Source organism: Clupea harengus, chromosome 13 (assembly GCF_900700415.2).
Source record: "Clupea harengus chromosome 13, Ch_v2.0.2, whole genome shotgun sequence".
NCBI classification, from domain to species: Eukaryota; Metazoa; Chordata; class Actinopteri; order Clupeiformes; family Clupeidae; genus Clupea; species Clupea harengus.
The window spans coordinates 21,618,387-21,642,915 of NC_045164.1; the positions used below are offsets into that span (position 1 = coordinate 21,618,387).

A 24,529-nucleotide genomic window follows, 5' to 3' on the forward strand; every position below is an offset into this window, starting at 1 on the left:
GTTACAGAGAGCTGTCAATCAAATGCTCCCAAGGCTCGCGCATTATTGATTAATTCATCGGCCTGTTTCCAGCTTCACCTCCCCAAACGCGAGCCTCACGTTCCCCCTCTCTCTTCCTCCCGCTCTCTCTTTCCTTCCCTCGGCTCCTCGCTCTCCTCTCTCCATCCGGGCCAAACACTTGTCTTCCTTTGTATCGCCAGCATGTCTGATTTGCTTTTATTCTGGCGAGAACGTTCTCCACCTCCTCTTTCGCTTCCAGAGTCTCCCAGCTCCGTCTGTCATCCCCCTGCCGCTCCCGCTGTGGTCACTCCAGATATTGACATGTGTCACCGCCATGATTGACAGCTTGCATTAGCAACCCTCCTGACACAAGAGATGGGCTGCTCGGAGCGGGGGGCGGGGGGGGCGGAGGGGCTTGCCACCGCACTAATTGGAGGAAGGGAGGGGGGGGGGCGAGAGAATGAGAGATCTCCCGTGTTGTTTGCCTTCATCATTGGAGCTCTGGGGAAGTCTCGCCGGGGCTCTGACAGCAGCCCAGAGAGGGCCCAGGCGTGCTTGACTAATCTGAGGCCGTGTCCAATCGATCGTCATCACAATCCAGGGGAGCGCTGTGGCAGCTATGCTCATACACAATATCTACAAAGCAGCATCCCCCCCAGATGAACCAAGGGAAACACGCTCTTTGGCTTCCTCCTGAGCTTTTGCCATTTCTTTTTTTTCTGGTTCTGCCATCGACACGAAACAAATAAATAAAACAAACAAGCAAATTAAGGGGAGAATTAATGGTTTGCTTCACTGATTCATTTTAAGGAGGCGCATGGGTCCAGCGAGGGGGAGCTCAGTGGCTGGTTAAGCGATTCCAAAGTTTTCGTCAACTTTTTTTCTGCATCTGAAGACAAACTCTTCTCCGCTCTCAGAGGACAGTGAATGACAACAGTGTTTGCTCTCCAAGTCTGCAGGCACTGTGGGGGGTTCCGGGCACAATTTCCTCTCAGGCTCAGTCAGTTTACCAATTTCTGTTGTCATTTTTGTTTGTAGTCCACCCAAATTTAATTTTTTTGTGTTGCACTTATTATTACATTCTGTGCTCAAGATCTTGACAGCACAAGGTAGTCTTGTTGGCAAACACTTTTGTAGTGCAGACATTGCTTATTGATCCTATGTTTGTGCTATCAGGTTATATCCATGTGCCTTTAAAAGAATGCGTTTAGGAGATGCAAAGGCACTCGTTTTGACAGACGATGATGCATACCCAAGTTAATAACTGACAAGGTTCAAAGTTTATACAATTTGGAAAAAATGAGTCCAGAACTTTGCCATGGAGAAAAGCCCCAATCTATATCCTATGAGATGAAGTTTTTGCTAGGCAGTCATGCAGTGATGGTGATATGCCCCTGATTCTGACCGTGACTCTGCGATGAGAGTGGCGGTGAGGAGAGGAGAGGAGAGGAATCATTCCCAGATGTGATGTGATCTGAGGCAGCAGATGGTTGTAGAGCTGTCGGCCTCCTGTGTCGGTGCTGCGTGGATCCTGCACACAGCTGGCCCTCCCAGCGCAGCAGGACCCCGGCCTCTCAACCTCACCATTAACCGCCGACTCCATTCATTATCCATCACTGCCATGGGAGCCTGAGCACAGTGGGGAGTGTGTGTGAGTGTGTGTGTGTGTGTGTGTGTGTGTGCGTGTGTGTGAGTGTGTGTGTGTGTGTGTGTGCGTGCGTGTGTGTGAGTGTATGTGTGTGTGTGTGAGTGTGAGTGTGAGTGTGTGTGCGTGTGTGTGAGTGTGTGTGAGTGTGTGTGTGTGTGTGTGCGTGTGTGTGAGTGTGAGTGTATGTGTGTGTGTGTGAGTGTGAGTGTGAGTGTATGTGTCTGTGTGTTTATGTGTGTGAGTGTGTGTGTGTGTGTGTGTGTGTGTGTGTGTGTGTGTGAGTGTGAGTGTGTGTATGTGTGTGTGCGTGCGTGCGTGCGTGCGTGCGTGCGTGCGTGCGTACATCTGAGTCTGTGAACTGATGAATGTATGTGAAATGGATGGGCCTTTACTAGTCCTTGGCATAAGTGTATGTGTCTGTGTGTTCCAGATAATCTCTCTGTGTGTAGTCGAAATAACCTGAATGAGAACTGTGTGTGTTTTTGTTTATGCTGACACGATCACGCAGTGCCTTCTCCCCTCTTGGCCCATTTGTCCTACCCTGCAACGTTCGCTACAGGCCGCCGGGCGCTCTGCGTGGGGCGTGGGGCGTGGGGCGTGTGCTTCACTGACCCGAGGCCCGCCGCCTGGGGAAATCTCATTTGGTCTTGCCCTGCTGGAGGTCCCCGGGTCTCTGATCTCCTAACTGGGGCATTGCCCAAATTATAGCCAGGAGAGCCAACCTTGGCTGAACTAACTGGTCGACTGACTGACTTTAGTGGCTTAATTCGCCCGTATGAGGTTAGTCACACACAACTTGGTCAGGACGTCTGTGTTTGATTTGAGCTAGGCCGTTGTATAGGGATCATTGCGTGTTGAAGGAGCTCATGCATGAACTCAAAACAGAGCCAAGTCTAGCCTCATTAACCACTTTTTTTAGTGCTGTTCAGGGACACACTTCATATTTTAAAAGCCAATTAACCATTCCCATATAAACTCCACGATGATGAGAAAGAAACGGGATATCTTGGAGACCTCTGAGTTGTGTGATAATGGCTTAGCGCAGCATATTATGTTACACCATTGCCAACATACAGCATATATGATCTTGTATGTATCTCAAACATATATCATTAGATTAGATTCGATTCAGCTTTATAGTCATTGGGCAGAGAATAGGTAAGAAGTCACTGAAAAGGAGCATCTAACCAAAAGTGCAAAAATACAGTATTATTTAGTGTGGGAAGCAGGGACGTGCACAGGAATTTTGAAGGGCCATTGCTCTGCCCTGGAAAAAAGGGGCAACACGTTAATTTTTGTAACCGCCGCCGCCACGCCCCCTCCCCCTGGACGCATATTCTGCCTATATCACTTGAAACTCTGAAATTGTCAGGGTCAATCTCTAACCACCGCCGCCTCCACGCCCCCTCCCCCTGGCACAGTTCTGCAGCCCTAATACTATTTAAAAAAAATATATATTTTCTTCGGAGGGGCAACTTCAGTCGAGGAGGGCAAATGGGCAGTTGCCCGAGCAACCTTAGCCCCCTCCTGTGCACGTCTCTGGTGGGAAGGGTAAGTGATGGACGGTGGAGAGTTAGAATATACAAATATCACACACGTACATATTTTGTATGTATATACAGAGAAGTGGACAGAGTTAGAAAACAGATATTGCAAATGGAGGGTTGTGTGTTAAGTTAACGGTCAGGTGTTTAACAGATGCTTTTATCCAAAGCGACTTGCAGTGACACCTTGTGGCTGGGAGTCAGACACGGGTCTGTTTAGAGGGCAGTGATGCTAACTACTGTTCCACAAAAGTATGAACAGCATATTTACATTCGGTTAAGTATGTTCAGTATTGGAGGGCACTGTGGCGCAAGCCGACAAGCCCCCCATTTACGGGCTTCATTGCCCGCGGGGACACAGGTTCAAGTCTGGCCTGATGTCGTTTCCCGGTCCTCTCCTCAACTCTTCTCCGCCTCGCTTCCTGTCATACACTTCACTGTCCTATACAATTAAAGGCATAAAAAGCCCCAAATAAATCTTAAAAAAAAAAAAGAAAAGTATGTTGAGTATAAACAACACATGTACAGCTGGTTACTACTGGTACAGTAACATCATTTGAACAGTGTAGGTGGTTCAGACTGTGACAAATATGAATAGTGCAATTGATATGCTTGTTAAAGTACTGCGTGTGACAGTGAGTGCAATCATGCTCCTGCATGCAGGAATGGTGCTCCTGTATCGCCTGCGGGCGGGAGGAGGCTGAAAGGTCCGTGATTAGGGTGGGCGGCATCCTGGATGGTTCTGGGTGCCTAGGCAGTGCTTGTGGTAAATGTTCCTGATGGTAACTGGGTGATGGTCAGTCGTTGGGCAGTTTTTCCCGCCCGCTGGAGTGCTTTATGGTCTGATGCAGAGCACTTCTAAACCACACTGAGATGCGGTTTGTGAGTATGTGTGTGTGTGCGTGGGTGTGTGTTTGAGAGTATGTGTTTGTGTGTGTATGTGTGAGTATGCTCTCAATGGTACAGCAGTGGCTCTGCTGATGTAGATGGGGGTGTATGTGTGGCTCCTAGCCCGCTTGAAGTCTGCGATGTCCTCGGCCTTCAGGGTGTTAAGGGTCAAGGTCGCCACACGGCCAGGTGCTGAACCTCATCCCTGTAACCTGCCCTGTTGTCACCTCTGATCAGACCTAGACCTGTAGATTCATCTGCAAACTTGATTATGGTGTTGGACAGGAATGTAGTCATAAGGACCTGCCCTAGTGCGTTTGAACGTGACGTGCTAGCTGCTTTGTCTGTTCTTTAGTGCTGATTCTTAGAAAGGAGATGCACTTTACGGAGGATGCTGACATGACAGTATGCACATCAAGGTCAGAGGCAAGGTCATAAATGCAGTTGTATTCGACAACCGTCTGTCTGACGGGAAAATGCATCTCTTGTTATGTGCATGCACCCTTTTAAAAAATGAAATATTAATGGGGGAAGAAAAGCAACAGCTTCCCTCTACTGCCAGTCATAGGCACATACAGGAGCCTTACTAGGAAAAACAGCCACACCAAACCCATATTGTCACACAGTGCATATTGTCTTTGCCATAAACACACAGACAGCCATTAGGGCACACACACACACATACACACACACACACACACACACACACACACACACACGTGCACACACACACACACACACACACACACACACACACACACGTGCACACGCACACACACACACACACACACACTATAAGGCAGGCACACAACACACACACACACACATCCATTTACACACAGAGTGGAAGAAAGTTCTTGCCTTTGTTTGCGGCCCACGTTGCCACGGAGAGAGAGCGAGCGTGGCATGGCCCCCGGGGGAGCTTGTTGTGAACGAGTGGGAAATGACAGGTTCCTCTCTGCTGCTGACAAACACAAATGTCAGTGCACGGTCACACGGAACAGACCCGAGCACTCAGGCCTGACATTCTACAGGAGGAGGGAGGGAGGGAGGGAGAGAAGGAGGGAGGGAGAGAGAGAGGGAGGGATGGAGAGAGGGAGGGATGGAGGGATGGATGGGGGGATGGAGAGAGGGATGGAGAGAGGGGGGGAGAGAGGGAGGGAGGGATGGAGAGAGGGAGAGAGGGAGGGAGAGAGGGAGGGATGGAGAGAGGGAGGGAGAGAGGGAGGGAGAGAGGGAGGGATGGAGAGAGGGAGGGAGAGAGGGAGGGAGGGGAGGAAGTATGTTTGCCGGTGTGCTCTGATTCCTGTCTGCCTACCATTATGGGTCAGTGGAGATGACGCCTATATATGCACCTTACACACACACACACACACACACACCACACACCACACGCACACACACACACACACACACACACACAACATACACACACACACACACACACACACCACACACACACACATACACCACAAACACACACACCACACACCACACACACACACACACACACACACCACACACCACACGCACACACACACCACACACACCACACATACACACCACACACCACACACACATGCGCACACACACACACCACACACACACCACATACACACACACACACACACATGCGCAAACGCACACGCGCACACACATACTCATTCTTTCTCTTTCTCAAACATTCAAATATTGCCTCCCCCTCCTTCCACCCTCTCCCTTCCCTCCCTCTGCAGGATGCTTTTGAAGTGTTGGCAGAGAACTCGGACTTCTGCGACAGCAAAGGTCAGGCTCTGGCCTACAAGCGGGCCGCCTCGGTTCTGAAGAGTCTGCCCGCCGCGCTGCGTTGCCTAGGTGACACAGAGGGGCTGCCCTGCCTCGGGGAGCAGACCAGGGCCGTGGTGGAGGTACCGTCTGAACTCCCCCTCAACACCCTACTCCTCAATCCTCACGCCACACACACACACACACACACACACACACATACATACACATGCGCACACATGCGCACACACACACGCACACGCACATGCACACACACACACACACACACACACACACACTCAAACAAGCATCTCCAATCAGCCTGAGAGCTGTGCCTGAAGATACCCAACAAGCATTCTGATCCTGTGTCCATAAAAAGATCAGAGAGAGAGAGAGAGAGAGAGAGAGAGAATCACTGAGGGAGGGAGACTGGGAGAGAGAGAAAGGGAGAGGAGAGCGATAAAACCTTAGATAGTGCCTCTCCGGTTAGATTGCAGTGAGATGGCAGTGGGAGGAAAATAATCAGAAAAGCCAGTGAAGGCAGTGGACTGTGTGTGTTTGTGTGTGTATGAGTGAATTCTGTTTTTTTGAGAATGCATTAAGTAGCTTTAATAGTGCTCTTGTCTAGACTCCTCTCTCTCTCTCTCTCTCTCTCTCTCTCTCTCTGTTCTTTTTAGCCACTCACTGATATTTGCAGCCATCACATGATGACAGAGAGAGAGAGAGAGAGAGAGAGAGAGAAGATAGTTTAGTGAGTGAGTGAGAAAATTCACTCACAGTTCAATCATGCAAATGAGGAATCTTTTTTTACACGAGCCTTGGGAATCAAGATAAGCGAGGTGCCATCTTTCTCTTTAAGGCTGTAAAATGATTTATGTGATACATTAATGTGCCTTTTACACCATTTAAGTGTGTTCTTTGACATGCGTGACGTAATCCAATGAAGGGAATGAAAGAGAATGGTGCAAATATTTATTTGTTAAAATGTTATTTTTAATATATTTAATATATTATTATGGGCTTAAGAAGCAGAGAGAAAAATAACAAAACAAGAAAACGAGTGCAATGTATGGATGGATGGATGGATGGATGGATAGATGGATGGATGGTTCGATGGATGGATGCGGGCAGTGGGGTGGAGAGGTTGAGACGGGAGTGACGGTCACTTTGAAGTCACTGAGACAGGAGAGAGCGCGGAGGACAGAGACAGTCAGAGGTCCGCTCAGTCAGTGTGACGGGATGCTGATGTGCAGTGCCGCCGCTCCCATAACGCACACTACGCGCTGTGCGTAGGGCACCAACTCCTGTGGGGGCACCAAAAAATAGGCAACTGAAAAATCATCATAGTTATAATAATTATAATGCCGATATTATTTCAGTATAGAAATATTAGGGACCTTTTAAGCATGTATATCACAAAACAGGCAGAACAAGAGATATATTTAATTGCTTAAAAAAGTTACGCTGGTGCCCCCCCCCCACACTCAACTTCCCAAGCTTGCCGTGGGTGCCCTTTCCTATCTCAGTGACCTGACGAACTTTGACAGTAGGCTAGGTCAGCTTTTCGAAAATGGCCTCAAAAAGACAACAGGTGTCAGGGGCAGACAAAAGAAAGAGAAATAAACTGCGAGATGATGCCCGTGCATCACTTTCAGGTAAGTCCATGTGTAATCATTGTTAAATACGGGAAATGTGCTGCTAATTTAATGGTTAGCCTATGCATACACCTCGAACTAGCTGACGTTATTGCTAATGTTAGCACACTCAAATATGTTATATGTTAGGTGCAAGTAGGGTTGCCAACCGTCCCGAATTGTCCGGGACATCCCGAAATATTATGGGTGATTTTGATTTGTCCCGTCAGGGACAGCTCCAGTCCCGTATTCCAATCACAGCCTTTTTTATTTGTATCCGTGAAAAGAGAAAAATATAACAGTTAAGTGTAATCTGTGCCCTGGAGACAAGCGCCTCTCAACTGCACTTGACTCCACAAGCATTTGTTACGCCAACACGAACAGGTGAAACTTGTAGCGAGAGATCATCATGCCTCGACTGAAGGACAGACTGCCCCAACTCAAATAGAGTATCTTAAATCAAATTAAATTGGAAGCTTGCACATTGACTACTGGTTGTTTTCATATTTCATATCAGCATTCTTTACACATAATGAACTGGTGTTAATATGTGTGAATATGAACTCATGAATATGAATTCGTTCATACGAAGTGTCACAGGCACCCATTATAATTGTAGAAGTTAAATCGAGGAGACTATAACATTAGCTAGATAACTAGCTATCATTTCATGCAAACGGAAATCTTCCATTTAAATCGTTTGTTATTAAAAGTTTCCTTAGCTAGCTAACCATAGCCTTAGCTAGATAACCATAGCAACCAGGAATTACAACTTTAGCTGCAAAGTTATGGATCTGGCAAGAGGTAAATAGCGCCCCCCCTTGACCCATCTAAAACAATGTTAAAACTATGGCCAGGCAGTGAACTGCAACCAGTCTGAGTTACATAGGACGTTGAGACAGAGGCCCTGTTCGAAATGGGTTAAAATGCTGATTAACGAATGACGTTCTGACTCTGATTCTGATCGGAGCGCGGGCCCCAAATTGGGCAGCCTTGGTCTAATGCTATTTCAAGAAAACAACATGAAATTTGAGAGAAACTTGTAATAATTGTCATGACTATTACTATGAACAATACATCCAAGCAAGTACAGTAGTGGTTTGCCAAAATTACACTGAAATGAATAGGTTTATTAGCCTGACGATGTCATACTCATAATTCTAGTCAGAATATGAGTCTGAGACCGCTCCGTTGGGCTGTGATTATGGGGCGTGTTTCAACCGAACTAGAAAAAAAAGGCCTCTTCGCTCAATTGGATAGGCCTACAACCAATCAGAGCAACGTAGTATGACCATAACGTAGACCATGGGGCCAGCTGATACATTAAACTTTTACCGGATCCCGTAGGAAGGACGGCAAAAACATCTTTTCGATCGACAAATGCCTTGATCGCGTTTCTCTGTTCCTCTTTCAAAATGAATGTGCTGTCAATGTCTTCTAAAACAGACTCGAATTTCCACATTTCAGCTCTCCAACGGCAGCCATGTTTGTTGAAAACGAATTCACCCCAAAAGCTCTTTGGTGACGTGGTTGATTACGTTAGGGTTGATCATCTGTCCATCATCGTATAAAGCCCGCCCTGACAATTTGATTGGTCTATATCTCCTCACAGATTTTTGTGAGGAGATAATTTCTCCCCAACGGAGCGACACCAGACCGAACTTCCCGACCAAATAATTTGTGGGCGTGGCTAAATTCGTCTGGCATCCAGGCTATAGGTTTATGGTATGGCTAATGAAACCTTGCGATTTTCATTATTGTTGGTCAGCTGTTGGCGCGCGCGCACACCTGGAAGAAAGTGTCCCTCACTTGGGGTTGAGGAAGTTGTTCTTTTTCGTTTTAATAAAATGTTAAACTGGCAGAAACAAACTTTTTTTCTCGGGGGGGGGGGGGCATCATAAAGGACTTATGCTTAGGGCACCAAAATGGCTAGCAGCGGCACTGCTGATGTGTCAGCCATGGAGTGAAAGGAGTGTGTGTGTGTGTGTGTGTGTGTGTGTGTGCACGTGTGTGTGTGTGTGCACGTGTGGGTATGTGTGTGTGTGTATGCATGTGTGGGTATGTGTGTGTGCATGTGTGGGTATGTGTGCACGTGTGGGTATGTGTGTGCACGTGTGGGTATGTGTGTGCACGTGTGGGTATGTGTGCACGTGTGGGTATGTGTGTGCACGTGTGGGTATGTGTGTGCGTGTGTGTGTGTGTGTGTGTGTGTGTGTGTGTGTGTGTGTGTATGTCTGTGTTTGTTGGTGCATATTCTGAGATCTGATAAATTCACACCATCTATACATATAAACAGACATCCACACATACACAGACATATATACAGAGACAAACATACACAGACAGATTAAACCCTCTCTTCAGGTACATTAAAGCAAAACAAAAGAATAATGACAAGTGGCATTAATTAAAATGGTAAACAGTTTCCCCTAAGAGCCAGAGCAGGAGACATTTTATGACTTTTATCAGTTTCCCTTCTTTTCTCTTGCCACAGTACCTTTACTGCTGTGCTCGATAAGGATCAACTCTGCAGTAGCAGTTACTCTGTCTGGAGTATTTATTCCTGCATTGGGCTGGGCTGTGAGCTACCTCCATGGCTTTGATGACTGTGATATTGAGACACTGTGAATGTGTCCAGCAAATTAGCTTTGTGCCCGGGGGAGGGGCAAACTACCCAACTGGTAACACAAAACCCATTTTTAAAACCGAGCCGTGGAGAATTCCGATAGAGTAGTGGGGCTCCAAAAACACAAAGGGTTTCCTCATTATTGCACTCAGTCAACCTTTATCTGAATTTGCTGTCTTGAACCATAAACCGTAATGGGAGTTTTGGGTAAAAACTTGCCCTTGTGAAACTTAATAGATAGAAAGACATGGGGGAAAACAAACAAACAAACACACAACAAAACAAAACATAAAAAAACAACAAAAGTACAAAAACAAAAAAAATCCTAATCGTGTTTTTACAGGATATCTTTGAGTGTGGCAGATCCTCCAAAGTTGAAACCATACTGAGCGATGAGAAATTCCAAACAATGAAGGTAAGTGATTTGAGCAGTGGAATGAGACTAGATGTGCATCATAGCAGTCCAAGCCTTACCCAATCATAGCAGTCCACATCAGCCTTACCCAAGCGGCCCGGTGAGGTGAACTGAAGGACTTTTACAGCTTGAAGCAGAATTCGAGAAGATCTTCAGGGCTGCACAGATGCACTGTGGTCAGTGGGGGAGATTTGGTGGTTGAATCCTTGTCAGCTTTTAATGAGTGCCTGGGGTGTGTTATCTCCATTTAGCCCCAGAGTTGATCATATAGTGTTTGTTAGTCCACTATAAGTGATTCAGTATAAAGGGCATATTGTGTTACAACACTGTGTTTCTGTGTGTGTGTGTGTGTGTGTGTGTGTGTGTGTGTGTGTGTGTGTGTGTGTGTTTCTGTGTGTGTGTGGGTGTATGTGAATATATGTGTGTGTTTTATTCCCGCATGGAAGCTTTTCACAAGTGTGTTTGGCGTGGGGCCCAAGACGGCGGAGAAGTGGTACCTGCGAGGCCTTCGCACGCTGGAGGAGATCGTCTCCGAGCCACACGTCCACCTGAACAGAATGCAGCAGGCAGGTGAGACTCTGCAGCAGGGGGAAATCTCTCACGCGAGACCGACTCGCGAGACACACCACAGTGAGACATAAACCATGTGTGCCTTCCTGCCTGATAGAAACGCTCGCCTGTCGGACACGTTACAGGTACCCTTTTTGGTTTTTTTAGTGTGTGTCGGAGCCTTGTTGAAGTGTGTTCCGTGATGCCTGTCTCCTTCCCATCTGCATTAGGTGTTTATATCCTTTGGGAGAGGGATTCATTTTAGAGAACAGCAGCAGTGTCCTTTAGATTATTAACACGGTCCACTGGCGCGCCATGCGTAGCCATATGGGGGCCCGTGTGACACCCGCGAGATGACAGCGAAAAAACAGAAGGCATCTCAAATAGCTAAAGGGTAGCGCTTTTTTTGTGTCAGACTGAGAGGCGAACGCACACACTCATCAATCAGGCCTGTGAAAAGGTCATCCACACAAAGGTCGGCACATTCCCTGCAAAATCATTCTGTGAATTATGATGGTTTCGTTTCCTTAATCTGCCTTTGTTTGCTCCTTTTCTGAATTATTTTCGAGAATTGACATTTTTAGCATCTATTTTTTAAGTTGACTTTTAAAACACATACAACAAGTCTTTTTAAAAACAAAATAAAAAAAAACATGACCTTTTTAACAACTTATGCCTTTGTAAAACAGCATTGAAGTAGTGTTCCATCAATTGTGCACTCATAAATAAATAAATATATATATATATATATATATATGCAGTCATGAAACTAATTTTAACAGAAAATACTGTCTTGAGAAAATCTGTTCATGTCATAGCGAAAGGATCTGAGCCTAAATGCCGTCTGTGTGTTGGTGCAGGACTGAGTGTTTTCCTAGAGCTCTTCTAGTGCCTAGTTCCTCTCAGGGTGGCTGGCGATGTCTCCATTCGTTTGGAGTACCGACGTGTGTGTGTGTGTGTGTGTGTGTGTGTGTGTGTGTGTGTGTGTGTGTGTGTGTGTGTGTGTGTGTGTGTGTGTGTGTAGGTTTATAATGACAGGGTGGCTGGCGATGTCTCCATTCGTTTGGAGTACCATAATGACAGGGAGGCGCTGCTTGGTGGAGGGAATCAGTGGAGCATGTCCTCATGTGGACCAGCATAGTCTTTAAAGAACCAAAGATAAAACCTCCTCTTTTAGTCTTACCAGTGCTGACTGCAATGTTCCCTGGGCCAGCCAGTGCAGCTTATTCACCATTAAAGATGATAATGTAATCACTCACACACTGTGAGGAGGTTTTTTTAGAAAGAAAGAAAGAAAGAAAGAAAGGTCTACACCATAACAAACCCAGAAATGCCCACTGTTTCCTCTCTGTGATGAAGTACAAGCGACAGGATGCTGAAGGTAGAATGGGCGATGGAAGTATGTGCTAGACAGGAAGACTGGACAGGTGGGCACAGCGAGATGGAAGAGCCAGAGCATCCCCGTCAACACCATACTCATTTCTGGTCTGGGGGGGAAGATTGCAGAGAGTAGTCGAAAGTGGAGAAAAATGGATGGGGTGTCTGTGGGAGACACTAGTAGGGATAATGAACTGGATTAAATATATTTGTGGAATGGAAGATATAGGCAGCCGTGTTAGGAATTCCTGCCTGTTGTGGATTTAATGAAGTGCTCGACTGGCTTCGTCTGAATGGGTGATTAATGTTTTTCACCTATGCATTAGAAGGCCTAACCTTAGTGCTGAAAGCTAAAAGACGGAGGTGGTTGTGTTTGGGTAGAGTTAGCGAGCTGCCAATAATTAAAAGCGTGGACTTATTAACGGAGACCTAAACGGAGGATTTGTGCTAATCATTACCACTTTACTGTTGGCACTGTAAATGTAATGGTGTGAAACCAAACTAAGCCTCTCGTACCAACTGACGGGGGAACACTGAGTCACCGACATGAATATTTATTACTCTCATCCCCACTGGCACTCATAGAAAGTTTTCAAACATCGTTGTCAAGTCGACATGTTATGCCATGACATCTTTAATTACAATGCTTGTTATGACCTCTGCAGTTAGTAGTACATTTAGTACATTTACACATGTCAGATAAAGTTAATGTGGCATATTTCGAAGCTGCATTTGCAGTGGAAATATTCAGAGTTGTTTTTCTTAGCAGGTACCAATTAATCCCCCCCGCCAAACCCTCTTGCCATCACTTCTTACTTCCCTGAAAGAAGGAATCAGAACTGATTGTGAGAATGGCTTGTTGCTCATTTCCATCCAAAGACTTGGAGCTCTAAGTGTAACTGGATGCTGTTTGCAGGTTTCCTTTACTATGCTGACATCACCAGACCAGTCTCCAAAGCTGAGGCCCATGCAGTCGGGCGCATCGTCAAGGAGACCGTTCAAGAAATGTCACCTAATGCTTCTGTGGTCCTTACAGGAGGCTTCCGCAGGTAAAAGACAGCAAATCTTTCAGCACTAGAGCAACATTTTTAAACATTCAGACTTAAGCGCTTTGTTTGAGTTGTCAGAAAGAGAGTCTTTTCAAGGTCTGCCTTCGGTCTTTTGGGGATCTTTCTCCTGTGATACACTCTTTGTGTCTGTGTATGTGTGTGTGCATGTGTGTGCTCATGTAAAAGCAAGGCTGCCTATTGTTGTATGACTGTACGGAAATTGCATTTCCTCTAACAAAAAAAAAACATAATAACACTAAGCCTTTCAATCCGCCACTTAGTAGAACAAAGACCCAACAAAATCTGCCCCGATGCCTTTTAGAGAAAAACTAAATCTTTCAGTCTTCCTGTATCCACTAGACCATTCCTCTCCTCTCCTCTCCTCTCCTCTCCTCTCCTCTCCTCTCCTCTCCATTCCATTCCACTCCTGGCCAAGGCCTTAATTGACCATGGATGAGAGAGCTAGTCTCTGTGTTGTCTGACATGCAATAGAAGCGTTCTCACACGACCTTCATCTGATAATAACATGAAATGGCAAGGAAAAGCATCCTCCAATGACAATGACATCCAAGGCCCCTGCCACAAGAAATGGCCTCGGGGGGGAGCAGAGGGCCCTCTGTGCTAGTTCACCTACTACTGCTAATGTTATGGTTCTCTTTGTGCTCTTTCGTATCACGATGGACTCGCTCACCTGCTTTGAGTCTTATTGTTAGAGCACAAGGTTCAGGAAGAGCCATTCAAAAAGTTTCGCCACAACTACTGGTGCTAATCTTAAATAATTCAGTGGCAAGCTGGCCTGCCAGGAACAGTTTTCTTTTTTTCCCCTCAGCTTGCAGTGGGAGTGACAAACTTCTGTTGTTTATCCAGCAGACACCTCTCCCTATGCAACTGCTGCCATCTCCCCTGTTGCCGCAGGTGACGGCAAAATATGGAGAGATGCAGATGCCAAAACTGTTTTTCAGAACTTGCACACGGCTAAGACAGAGGTGTCTCGCTCCTTCTTTCTCTCTCTCTTCTCTCTCCCTGTTGTAGCGTGGACATAATGACGCAATTTAAAATAACCCAAGATATAGTTCCTGCTGCACGTCTGAGCGCTGGACTTCAAAGATGTTATTTTCTGGCTGTGTTTTCAAACTTTCTCTCCTCTCTCTCTCTTTGTTTGGAAGTAACAAAGCCGCAGTGAATCATCTGTTTAGCTCTGGGTTTGTTTACGAGGATAAAGATGAGAAGTAGCATCTAGCCAATGGGGTTTTTTTTCTTCACGTTTTTGTATTTTTCTTTTTCTGTTAATGAAGTGTTTGAGTTGAAGTCCCTGAAGAGCTTTTGCAATGTTCAGTTCTACTTTGGTAATCCGCTGTTTTGTGTTTGTGTGTGTGTGTGTGAACAGCTGGCATATTCCCATGACCTGTATTCAGGAGAGACGTAAACAATGAAAAAACCCAACATTTGCATATGTAAATTCCCACAGTCAAAACGAACACAATGGCATGTTTCACCTGTGGTGACTGCTGGTGTACCGAACAGCCCAAATGCACATATGCCACGTCCTGTTATTCAGCTACCGTTTTTTCATGTGTCCATGTTGCTATTCCCTTAAAGGAGGGGAAATCTGTGCCTAAGGTGTGTTGAGTACAGATCCAAAAGGAAGTAAAAGGTTTACCGGTGAATGAGGAGTCTCAATGTGTGAAAAAAAAAAGATGCAACTTGGCAGCATGTGGAAGGAGATGGAACAGGTTGGTAGTAATGAACAGGGGAAACATTTTGTAGGGAGAAGAAGGATATTCACATAACAGTTGTGTAGTTTGTCGAGCGGTGGAGTTGGTTGCAGTTATTTTTAGTAAGAATCTCCAAGAAGCAGATGGAGAGTTAATCAGGACAGGAAGATAACTGTCATGAGTGTGAGACTGGACAGGTTTTTAGTGTGAAAGACCACTAAAGGTGGGTGTAAATGGCTCCTTAGTTCACTGCCAGGATATTTGATATTGGGTTTTCCAGTTAATTTAGGCCAGGGGACTTTTGAACCAGCACACTAACAAGACAATGGAAGGTGTCTGATAGATGAATATGTGTGTGGATGGTTCAAGGTTGAAAGACAAACTGTGGGACTACATCAGGAAAAGCCAACTTCAGTGGACAGTCTTTGGCTAGTGGATAGTCTTTGGCTAGCAGTGATCTTTGATGAAAAGCATGTCAAGGCTACGTGGAAGTCTTTAAGTCAACAAGATGACGTACTTCTAAGACACTGCATTGCATTTCTTTACTTCCCTTTTTAGATTTGAATGTGTTCTCGCAAAATCGGTAACACTTTACAATAAGGGTACAATTCGTACACTTAAGTAATGCCTAACTAATGCATGACTCATGGTGGCTTCATACATGAATTAATGCAAGAGGTATCATGAATTCCTGTTCACCATGAACTAATGATGAATGTCAGCTGAAAATGACTGGACAAAACCAGACAAGGACGTGATTACTTTGCAGCATCTATTTTGAGTCTGAAAATGCCAGAATGTCTCTCAGGCAAATGCATCCTTTTGCATGTGCCCGTTCAGTTCACGCACACACACACACACATACACACACACACACACACACACACACACACACACACACACACACACACACACACACACACACACACACACACACACACACACACACACACAGAGAGAGAGAACAATAACATTTAGCTGCTCAGCTAGCAATAGTTATAGATAACATGTCAACGTTAGATAACGTTATTTGGTAAAAATTAACACAGCACTTCCTAACTTTACTTCTAACTCAACACAACAAAATGTCTAGTGCAACACAGATAATATATCAATGCTTTCACTTTATTAATCTTGTAGGAATCCAGCAAAATTCGCTGTCTGTGTCGGACAAAATATCATCTGTTGCGTTTGCTGCACTGAACAAGTTCCAGGGGCACTGAGCTGTCACTCAAAAATCAAAACCCATGGTTAAAATCTGTTGCTGGCACGTCTCTTAAAGTAACACTAGGCAACAATTTGACACTTTTTGAGGTATGGTTTTATTGGCAACTAGTTTTGGTACCATCCTCAAATTCATTTTGATAGCATATGGTCATGTGAAGGACAGATAAACACCTGTGTCTTTCCCACTAGCCATCCAGATTATGTCCTATGTAGTTCTGTGTTCCGGGATGGAACACCCTGCAAAAATGGAAGAAAAGCTTTCACACGCATGACATTGCCAGCTATACTGCCAAAAGACACCAGGTAGTGTAGTGGCAAGCTTCTATCAGTGTCAGCTGGGCTGTTGGTGGTGTTGGCAAGGTTTTTGCATGCCTTTTAGGTAGTTAGCTTGTTAGTTTAGGAACAGAACTCCGGATAGCTGTTTTAAGGGGTCAGGGAGTGAGGCTACCGATGCATGGAATCCAGCTAATTTCATATCAATTACTGTAAGAAGTAACAGAAGTACAGAATTCATTGTTGATGAAGTAAGTGTGAGGTAATAACATAAAGTGATTTAGTTCATGGTAAGCAACAGAAATTCATGATACATCTTGCAGTAATTCATGCATTAAATCATTATTAGTTAAGCAATACTTAAGTGTATGAATTGTACCCTTATTGTTAAGTGTTACTTTTTTACTGTGTAATCATCATTTTGAAATTAACAATTTATATGAACATTTTACAGATTAGAAACATTTTCTATGTAAACCCACTGTCTATCAAACAATCTTGTGCTTTAAAAGATATTTCTTTAGACTACAAACATTTAATTGCCCTGAAAAGAGACTCGAACTCTCTCACTGCTTTCACTGGTCTGATGATTTTTTCTCCAGACTTTAGGGGCGTTTATCCTCAAAGCCTCCCCTTCATGGCCAAGCTGTCTGGTCACTCACGAAGACGTATTCCCAGCTTTCTCTGGATGACTCCGAGAAACGATCTCTGCTCTGCCTAACCTTTAACTAAATTTCAAAGCTACTTGCAAATATTCAGATGGCATTCAGCTTTGGCAGTGAACCCAATCCCCACAAAGCCAAACATTCTTTTTAAAAACACCCTTCAAAGGCAGAGAGGGTTTAAAAAAAATAATTCTGGAAATAAGAGTCCATGTTCTTGTAAAATGCTCAGTGCCACGGCTCTTCTTTACTGGAAAAGCGTGTCGAGGATTTGTTGACGCAGCTGACATTAGCTTTATTGAAGGGACAGCTGTGCCGGGTGGGTGACAAGGCTTTGAGATGCTTAGGAAAAGGATTAAAAATAGATAGGAAGCACAACTGTCTGTGCCACATCAGAGTGCGAAAGGACGGCACGGCATCACTGGAAACTACGCTTTACTCCCAGTCGCCTCAGGATCATCATCATGGGTTTCCCAATCATCTGCTGCTTTTTCCTCCTCCTATCGACTTTTTTTTTTTACTAAAGGGGGGATGCACGGTGTTTATTAAGAAATGTTCATATATTGAACATAATCCACTGACAAATGTCACGTCCATAAATCCATAGACTAAAAAGTTAATTTACTGTTTTAAAAACTCATCTAACTGACATCTGTAATTTAGAGAGGGTTATGGTGACTTTGTGAGTTTAGCAAGTTACAGAGACTCTAGAGAGATTTATTATGCCTTTGCATATCATTTATTTTTCTTTGATCTTCTTTCGTCTCCTTCTCTGTGTCTTACTTTCATTCTCTCTCTCTTTTTTTGTTTGTCCTGCTCCTTGTCTGTTGATAATGCTTAATTAAGCATACAAGAGCCGGCTGTTAAAAAAACCCATAAAAATTCCTACAAATCAGTGTAACTGTGAAGACTACATCTTGTTTTGGCCACTGTTTGTTTAATTTATTCATCAGTGGCTTCAGACAAGTGAAGTTTTGGCTTCAGACACTAAATAATGGGGTATTTAAGCAAGAAAAAAAACAAGACATAAAATGCAGTCTGTTGACTTTTAAAAATATCTTTTGTAGTGACACATAAGCCAGTTGTGACTGTTTGAGTGGAAGCTGACCAACAAATACATATTTTGTCCCTGAGACTTTCAGATCCAGTCTCAACGGGCTTTCTGGTAATGGAAGCCCATTAAAACACACAGACATAAAGTGAGCATCGCTGCAGAATCTCTCTTTTTTACAGCCATAATTTCTGGCGAGCAGAGCCCACATACTTAAAGGTGTTTGTGCAGTACTCGGCACACGGGGACATTTCCAAAAGCCCTGCATTATTCATCTGTTGTTTGTGCCCTGTCATCTTGTGAATAAACATGTATATTTTATTTGTGCTCATATGCACCACAAAAAAAAAAACACTTAATAATTTAGGCCTATCCCGCATGCAACAGGGGCTATATGGCGCACCCTGCTTTGAGAAGGAGGCCCAGCAGGTAGCCGTAGCTGCCACACAGATGACATTCTTTGTAGGTTCAGCGAATGATGCTGTTTTGCCCTCGTGCCTGGTGGCTCCGTTTGAAAAGTCCATCAATCTGCTCCTCCTTAAGAGACGCGGCAGACGGCTAGAAGAAGTGGCAGGGGGATGTGAGAGTGGTGCTTAATGCTAAATGATCACACTGAGTTGTCAGGCTCTACCATTAGAGATAAAAACATCACCTTGCTGCGAAGGAAGACTCACGGCACAGATGCCCTCCCCTTCCAAACACTCTCCCTCCCTCCCTCTCTATCTCTCTCTCCCTCCCTCCCTCCCTCCCTCTCTCTCTCTCCCTCTCTATCTCTCTCTCCCTCCCTCCCTCTCTCTCTCCCTGTCTATCTCTCTCTCCCTTACCTCTCTCTCTCTCTCTCTTCCTTCCCTTATTTGCTGACTGGGGCTGATTTAGAGAAGGGAATATACGCTGCGCCAAGCCACTAAAAACCCCATGCCAGCAGTACCTGGTGAAAAGCTGCCACGCTCGCTTTAATAGAGCTCTCACTCCAAATTAACTCACCGGGCGCACGTTTGAATAACAAGCCCCCCCCCCTTTCCTTCCAAATTGACTGCATGTAAACCGTATTTATGCAGATGACACGTTTATTAATTTAGAATGAGCAGTCATTCCACCGTCGCTCTTATTTAGGACGAACCCGTTGGTCGTGTACTTCAGCTGTTTTTCTGCCGGTACTGCAAATAGAGCCCTGGAGGGAGTCTTCTCCTTGTGCCTCGCAATCCTGCGTTGGGGTCAGCTTCAGCATCTTTGCTGGTGCTAATTAGAAACCTGTCATCACGTCCTAGTCGCTGGACCCCCTCTACCTCTGTCCACTGAGGGGAAGTTGTGGCGCTCCATCTGTGAGGCAAGGTGAATCTAAAATGCGAGATCTATTTATGGGAGCGAGCGCGAAACCGTGCTCCGGTCAGAGTGTTGGACTGTACACTGCACTAATTAACACTCATGTGCAGCCTAGAAATAATATACAAAATAAATATGCCATTTTTAACGTTTCCATATGTTAAAAAAAAAGAAAGAAAAAGAAACAGCATAAAACACTTGAGGGGATGAGCACAGTGCAGAGGTATCTATCCGGGGAGAGTGACTGTTTTAAGAGGGCCAATCATGTGCAGGCTAATTACAAGGACATCTGCTGTGATTCACCAACGGGGACATCAGGAACCTGCTGCCGCTGCTGTTGCTGTTGCTGTTGCAATGCTGTCTCTTCTAGTCAGAACTTTTTTTTTTAGTCTGCTATTGTTTGGTGAATGCTCTCTCAAAGTTTGATGATATCGTTCATGCTCATCCAATTTTTGCAACCTCTCTCCGCCCGGGCCTCGGCTACTTTCTTTTTTCGAGCTGCCGACAGAAGTGCGACAGCTTTGATTTAGCTTCTGCACAAACGGAAGAGCTGACAGATGTGAGGAGTCTGGTTTTCATTGTGCTTTCAAAATGCTTTTAGATAAATGTCTCACTCCTGTAAAAACGATGCAGGGTTATTTTGGTACAACTGAAAGCCCTTGGTTTATGCATGAAATTGTTGGCAGAGCAATTTTAACAATATATCAAACCTATTACAATTTTAAACCATTGTAATGTAATAATTATATATATATATATATACTGTATATATAAATATATATGTGTGTGTGTGTGTGTGTGTGTGTGTGTGTGTGTGTGTGTGTGTGTGTGTGTGTGTGTGTGTGTGTGTGTGTGTGTGTTTGTGGGTGGGTGTTTGCCATTAGATATACTGCTATATATAAATTGTAAATACCAGAATTTAAAATGTATATGGCTGCAAAGAATAAATAACATATAATCTAAATTCACAGGCACATTCTATACAACCAGAATAGAACTATATACAACTATACTGACTTTCTGTCCTCAGTCTGCTAAATGAACCCTGTAGAGCCAGTCTGCCTGACTGAATTGCAATGACCACAGTCACATTCTTACCCCCTTTGAATCATCCATACCGCTGTGACCTCCACTGACCACTGACAGACAGTGCTTCTCCTCTCTTCCTGTCTACTTTTCTCTCTCTCTCTCTCTCTCTCTCATTCACTCTCCCTTGTTAATGCCCTGTAGCGTGCACTGTTATACTGCAGTGGCAGTGGTGGTTGAGATCAAACGCACCTCTGCTCTACATCCATAGTAGGTGCGATACTGGAGCCATTTGTTCTCTCTTTTGCTGTGCTCTTAACCGTGAGATGTGAGGATCTGCACCCATTCACTTTTCCGCCCGTGGACTTCCATCAAAGGCCTGCCGATCGGCCCGCTAAAGCAACCCCAGCATTCACAGCTTTTTTCAGCGGAGGGTGGTTAGCTTAGCTTAGCTTAGCTTAGCTCCACAGAGCCCCACCTAGGCTCCAGGTTGTGGAGGCAGCGGCAGCAGCAGCTAGCCTTCCTTCAGGACCGGCGGGATCAAAAACGTGTGACAGTTTAGCCCTTAATCCTCCCTGAGCAGCCTGGGTTGATTCTCTTTGTATCGGGGTATTCCTCGGGCCCCTTTCATGTCTGCTGCCATAGCTGGCCTCTTTTGTGCCATCTGAGCTTCTGAAACTCTTATGGGTTCCCATGATTTTTAAACACTGTTTTTCTTTCTTTCTTTTTTTTCCATATCTTTTTTTTTTTTTTTTTTTTTTTTTTGTCTGGAGTGAAAGTTCTGATGAGAATATGGCTCGGTGCCTGTGGGGAGACTATCACCACGGTCTGTGAGAGGCCAGCGAGGCCGACCCGAGAAAAACGTCTGGGAGGAAATCACAGAGCCTTCGGGGGGAGACAGTGATTGATTAACATCTTCCCTGAGCTTTCAGGGTTTCAGGCAGTTCAGTTCGGCCTCTCTCTTGGATATCTGCTTCACTAACTCCATAGCTTGCTCTGCATATCAAAGGCAGAGGAGTATGTTTGCTTTCTTTGTTGTTTGTGCACACATTGCGCAATGTCTCTGTCTCGCTCTCTCTCTCTCTCTCTCTCTCTCTCTCTCTCTCTCCTCTCTCACTTATTCACACACTGTGGGTGTGGGAAGGGAGTTGGGTGTCTGGGGGCTTTGTTGTGTGTGTATTTGTGTGTGTGTGTGTGTGTGTGTGTGTGTGTGTTTGTGTGTGTGTGTTTAATGGGTGTGTGAGGTTCTCTTAGTAGAGTTAGAGACAAACATGACTATATGCAGGTTAAGGAACATTTAGATCGGGGAGGAACGTTCATGAAGGAAACCATAATGAGGAAATAGGAAACGACTTCTGAGAGGAGCGGAATACAAATGAACGGAGCCAAATAGGAGGAAAGCGGTGGAAGCTGACGGCAGCATGCAGAGAGCTCATATTCAGCATCCAAATGGAATGAAGGCTAGTTAGGATACATGCCCAAGTTTAAATGCTGCTCAGTGAAGCACCTACTGCGCATTACATGACACGCAGACCAAATGATCACACACTTCTCTGTTTGTGGGTTGTTCTTTACATTTTTACTCTGAATCAGACTTGATCTTAATGCAGCACAAAATATGAGGAACAATGCATCAGTCACAGTAGCAAAATCGGGTTGTTGGGGGTGACTTTGACGGCCCGCCTGTCTTGGGATGAACAGATTTAGTATTTGTTCTCGCGCGTCGCTTTCTGCCGCGGAGTCTCTGGCACTTTTATTACCATAATCCCAAGCACAGGCGCCCGAGATCTCATAAAGCTTGAGACGACTTCGAAGAGCTCAGGCTGGTGGACCTAATGACACATGACAAATTGGCTGTTGGAACATGGGAGAAATCCACCGGAAGCCATTATCCACACACACACACACCAATGCCCTGGCAGCATCCCTATGCCCAGACACGAGCCTTCTCTCTTGATTAACCCAGCAAGTGTTACTAAGTACATCCAGTGTTTGGGCCCTGTGTTAGTCTGGCTGTTGTTGCTGTGCATGCAGGGTTTGTGAGTGATACTCGGGTTCGGTCTTCTCTGTGAGTGATGTTGGGGTTCGGTCTTCTCTGCAGGGGGAAGGAGTTTGGCCATGACGTGGACTACATATTGACCACACCTGAGATGGGGACCGAAGAGGGGCTGTTGCTCCGGGTGATAGACAGACTCAACTACCAAGTAAGTATGCAGGCTGAATGCTGATCGCGTACTGAAGTCCTCCACTGGAATGAAAAGGCAAACAGTACGTCCCCCCTCATTCCATAGAGCCGATGCAGTGAGTACACTCATACACAGAGCTAGAGTGCATACCGTTTCCATAACTGCCGCACAGCAGTGGTTGCACAACGCTCAAGGTCTATTTACAGTTGTATGGATGCTTGTGAATGCATTAGCATTGCATTATTCAAAGGTGGCGGTTGTTCTTGGTGTCCTACATGCGTTCAAGGATGCATAAGATCGGTGCTGCCTCCACACATGCCACTACAGTAATGAGAGCTGGGGTCATGAACGTCATGTAAAATATATACCCACCCAAAACCGCACGCCCCCTATATATATAATATATCACCTACAGTATATCACAGAGTGCATATGGAGTGCATCATTAGAAAGGGCACCTTATGGAGACACTGTCAGACTATCCCACTCATGGAAACAGTACTGGAGAAGACCTGAGCAGGATATCTTAAGATCTTAAGAGTTTTCTCCCTTACTTGGGATGGGCAAATGCACTGATTGTCTCTCAGCAGGCTTGGATGAAGGGCAAAGATGAACCCAAGCAGCCCTTTGCCCCCCTGTCTTTCACTCTCTGTGGGAATTATTTTTTAAAGTGTATATATATATATATATACATATAAGCATATTTATTTATATATATATATTGATTGCTGGAGTCTTGAGGGTACTGTCTTCTGGAGATGAAAGCAGATCAACAGCTCAAGTGCCTGGACTAATAAGTAACGAGTGGCAGGAGGATTTGCTCTCATTCTATCAAATATCAAGGAAGGTGTTGGATGTTCTCAAGTGCATTTATAGAGCTGCCTACAGTACTAAATGTGTGTGTTGTACGGTAATATGTGTGTATATTTGCATGTGTGTGCTTATGTGCTGGTTATATTTTTGCATATGTATGTTTGCGTATGTGTTGATTTATGCATTACTTAGGGTTGGTTGGTGTGTGTGTGTGTGTGTGTGTGTGTGTGTGTGTGTGTGTGTGTGTGTGTGTGAGATGAAGCAAGGCGCTGTGCTTGCTCTTAATAGAAAAACACTTACACTGTCATTATTCTTTAAATAGGTCAGAACATCAAACGCGTGTGATAAACAGGCTCAGCGCCCTAGAGTGCTTTTCTCAACTCCAAGAACAAAAGCAGGAAAGGAAAAAAAGCAAAGCTTTGTTGACCCCTTCAGGAATGGCAGGGTTCTGTCCTCTTCAATATGGATGTGTCAGCTTTAATAACTTCTTACACCTATACGAATATAATACGAATATAACAAAATATCGGGTCAGCATTAAATACAGGAACCAAGATCCATGATGGGCCTGGTGACTTGTGTCTGTCTTTCTATTTTTATCGGCTGATGGCCTCTCGCATTTTCTGCTCGTCATTCTGTGCGTCAGTCTAAAGGTCTCTTGGCCCTTCGTCTCACTCTTTCTGCATCTCTCCGTCTATCGTTCTTCATCTGTCGTTCTCCCTCTGTCGTTCTTTATCTGTCTTTGTGTGTCTTTGCTCA

The 24,529-nt window shown here is 45.0% G+C and overlaps 1 protein-coding gene across 1 annotated transcript in view; it reads left to right on the forward strand.

Moving 5' to 3' along the window:
- Nucleotides 1-24,529, forward strand: part of dntt (deoxynucleotidyltransferase, terminal) — a 71,722-nt gene that overhangs the window by 10,976 nt on the left and 36,217 nt on the right. Inside the window, 5 exon segments of the mRNA XM_042709613.1 lie at nucleotides 5,817-5,987; nucleotides 10,448-10,519; nucleotides 10,966-11,089; nucleotides 13,362-13,494; nucleotides 22,873-22,975. Of these exon segments, the coding sequence (XP_042565547.1) occupies nucleotides 5,817-5,987; nucleotides 10,448-10,519; nucleotides 10,966-11,089; nucleotides 13,362-13,494; nucleotides 22,873-22,975 (603 nt within the window).